The sequence below is a fragment of the Sinocyclocheilus grahami genome, unplaced genomic scaffold (assembly GCF_001515645.1).
Source record: "Sinocyclocheilus grahami isolate Dianchi unplaced genomic scaffold, SAMN03320097.WGS_v1.1 scaffold11025.1, whole genome shotgun sequence".
Lineage (NCBI taxonomy): Eukaryota > Metazoa > Chordata > Actinopteri > Cypriniformes > Cyprinidae > Sinocyclocheilus > Sinocyclocheilus grahami.
Window position 1 is genome coordinate 1,406 of NW_015513580.1, and position 3,796 is coordinate 5,201.

The following is a 3,796-nucleotide window of genomic DNA, read 5'->3' on the forward strand; positions in this document are numbered from 1 at the left end:
AGATCTCACCCTTTCTTCTTTCCTTTCTCGGATGCAGTGTCTTTGCCATTTTCCTTAATGCCCGGGATATCTTTGGGCACAGATGGCTCCTTTTCCTTCTCCTCCTGCTCTTTGCGACTGACTGACTTCTTCAGCACCTCGTAGTCAGAGTGGGGGTCCACCTCCAGTACCTCTTCTTCAGGGATGGTGAGGGTTCGTGTGAGGGGAGTGGTGCCTGCAGGCACCTTGAAGGTCAGGTGGAACTCTACAGGCATGCTTAGTCTGAAGAACAGCATGTCTGTGTTGGCATTTTGGGATCCGAAAGTCCTGTGGGTTATTTTAATACAGGGGGCGCTGTCTACGGTTCCATCAACACGAGAGACCTACAGGTCACATGAGAACAATAAGAAGATTCAGAAACTTTATCTATACCATTAATCTAAACTAAATGACACAAATATTGCTTAAATACCTCAATGTGGTTGTGGTCGGTGGGCACTGGAACATATTGGGGGAGACTCTTACTGAACCACATTGTGATGTCTCTCTTCATGTTGATGGCGAATGGCTCAAAGCCTTCTTGGAGGCCACAGATGGCGAAGTAACGTAGGCTGCTAACATTCTGACCCAGGTTAATACGGGCAACCTGAGAAAGACCCAAAGTGCAGACTGGAATAAAACCTGGAGGGAGAAGAACAAAGAGAAGAAGCTGATTTATTGTAGAGGTATAGTATTGCAATATTTTGAATGGCAATATTGTTTTAATATACAGACGCAAGGTAGCCTACTGATCTTTTATTATGTACATTGCAAATATGAATTGAACTTTTGACACTAGAATAATAATTGCTTTTTCAGTCAGATTTTTCAAAGATGGAGGCATCTGAGAAATAACTGAAAAAAGTGCCTTCTGCATTTAAATCCAACGTATACATTTATTTTTTTAGATTTTTTAACAAGTAAGAGATGAAGGAGATGGATATGACATAAGATTTGCGAGGTGCGTGGTATGAATATAAAACACTTCAGAAATACTACAAACAGGAGGACTTATCTCACGCTCCACCATCCAGAGATAGCATTAGCCTTAGCAAAGGATGGCAAAGCTGACATTAAGCTACTTTTGGCACGTTTACCGTTGAAAAAAGGTATTAATTCATAATGTATGTTATTGCAATGCTCAGAATGTTGCAAAATGTGTAAAATAGCAAGAATATCATATTGTGAATTAAGAATCATGATAACTTTTTATCGTGGGGCCGGTAGCATCGTTGGCATTAGCCTTAGCTAAGGATGGCAAAAGTTGACATTAAATCAGCTTTTTTGGGTGGATTTGCAGGTGAAAAAATAATAATAAATCGCAATACATGTTATTGCAATACTCAGAAAATCACAAAATTTATAAAACCGGAATAATATCATATCATGACTTAAGAACCATAAAAAAAATATTGTGGTAATTTCCATTCTTTTCACTAATTTACAGAGGAGAAGAGTGCTTTAGACTATCTATTTGTGCATTGCCTCAAGATGGTATTTTGACAACTTTCACCTTCATACAGGGATATTTAAACAAAAAAAATGTCTTTATTTATCATTATGTTGTTCCAAAACCCTTTTTTGTAACAAGCTTAAATGTAGTCCACATGCACTACATTTAAAGTCTTCCGTAGTCATTCCCCCATCTATGGCCTACTAAAGCCACATATTCACCCTATTTGATGTCAAACGGCATTCATTCTTGTGCAACTTATGCCGAAAATGTCATCAACATCAAAGGTGTCATATTAGATTTTGAGAGATACAACAGAAGGGTAGATTTATAGAGAATAAACAAATTATTTTCATGATGCTTTTTTGTCATTTTGGAGCCCAAAAACAAAGGCCAGGCTATTCTTCACAAATTCATACTTTGTGTTTGATGGGAAAAAGAAAGCCATACAGGTGAATAATCAATTTATTACCTTAAATCCCTTTCCATAATACAAAAAAAAAAGAAAAATCAATCAGAAGTAATCAGAAGTAAATTTTCATTACACAGCTTTTTAAATCCAAGACTAGATCTGTGTCTATGGAAACAAACCTCTTGATGCTCGATCAAAAATTAACTACGGCCATTTCCTGACCAGCTAAATGACAAAGCTTATTAAAAAAAAAACAAATTACCCCTCAAAAAATCTCTGATAAATAATGTTATAGCCTAAATCCTCACCATCTCCAATCTCAATGTCTTTGAAGGCCATTTCAGAGCCAGAATCGCTGATCAGCATCTCTCCGTTAAGAGTGAACATAATATTCATTTCAGTGAGGTCTATCATGCAGCCGACCACATCACCAGACTGCCATTGACGGCCAAATGGCTCATTACCAATGTGCCATCGCTGAGCCTGCAGGAAGAGCAGAGGAGAGTAATTCAGCGTTTATTGCAGCTATCCAAAATAGTTTGTCTGCAACTTGTGCGGCACACAAAATGTATTGGTCCAATTAGCTGGAAAGATGGCCTACAGCCTGGTAGCATATAACACAGCAGAATTAGATTAATATGACACCACTGACCCTATTTCCATTAAAGACATAGGCCAGCTCATCAGAACCAAGCTCAACGTCAGAGCAGACGTTCGGTCGAGCCCAGCCAACTCTCATCTCTCCTGTGGTTACGGCCTCAAACTCAAAGTACCATTTTCCTGAGGTAACAGCATACTGCTTCTCCGCCCTGAAGATACGCACTTTATCTCCACGTGTGTTCTCAACACCATGACCACCTTTGGGACAAAGAGAGTTTAGGAGTGCAAAAACAATACAAATCCTAACAAATATTTAGATCTGAAGCTGGGCAATGACTTTATTAAGGTCTGTTCCATATTCTGGATCCTAGAAGATCATTTTGACATCCACACTCACAACCTCATTATTACAGACACTGGTAATAACACACAAAAACAAAGACTCACTGCTCTCCTGATCTGGGGGCTCAATGTTGTATCCGTAGCCAATCAGAGTGCGCACAGCGTTGTTCACACTGTCTCTATTTGTCTTCTTGGTTCTTTCGTCCAGCAGGTTGTATGGCACCAGACGGGGGTTACGCTTATTCAAGATGTCCTGAGGGTCACACGGTAAGTAACAAGAGTAAAAGGGTTGGTTTCCCTTTCAAGTTTCTGAAGAATTCTAGTTTACAGAAATTCAACACAGTCACACAACAAAAGTCCAAAATATGATATCTAATTTTTAACCAATTATAGCTATTTATTTCCAGATACTTATGTTTTCAACTAGATATATTATACATATTTCTTAATTCAATACTGTTGTTACAATTAACAAAGCCAACAAACAATTTTATTGTAATTTTGCCATACACGTCATCAAAATAAATATATTGACTTTAAAATTTGAATCTACTGATTATATAACATTGAGCTATAATCACATGGTATGGTCTGGGAAATAAAGCACCCTTCCACCATGATCTATAAGCTTTTGAAACATAAATATAGTTAATTATTTATTATAAATTAATTATAAAATCATATAGGTATCATTTAAACTGATTATTTATTTAATACTTTTTCTGGAAATACAAATGTTATGTGCATAAATGTTTATGGGCAATTCATGCTTATTACTACTATTAGAAGTATTATTAGTAATACGTATTATTAAAATTTCATTACCTTTTAATTGGAGTTTTAATCATGTTGTCTGCTACCTTAACTGAAATTTAGGATTTGAATTGGAATTTAAAAGGCATGGACCCTTTTCACAACTAATTAACATTGTAAACCTAGCAACGTTTATACATACATATATATATATATAT

The 3,796-nt window shown here is 36.7% G+C and overlaps 1 protein-coding gene across 1 annotated transcript in view; it reads right to left on the reverse strand.

Annotated features, from left to right (window-relative positions):
- LOC107578587 (ryanodine receptor 1-like) overlaps positions 1-3,796 on the reverse strand; it is a gene marked incomplete at both ends in the record, with an annotated part of 5,903 nt that overhangs the window by 890 nt on the left and 1,217 nt on the right. Inside the window, 5 exons of the mRNA XM_016264532.1 lie at positions 10-362; positions 452-660; positions 2,192-2,366; positions 2,536-2,741; positions 2,931-3,078. Coding sequence (XP_016120018.1) covers positions 10-362; positions 452-660; positions 2,192-2,366; positions 2,536-2,741; positions 2,931-3,078 — 1,091 coding nt within the window. The remainder of the gene's footprint in view (positions 1-9; positions 363-451; positions 661-2,191; positions 2,367-2,535; positions 2,742-2,930; positions 3,079-3,796) is intronic.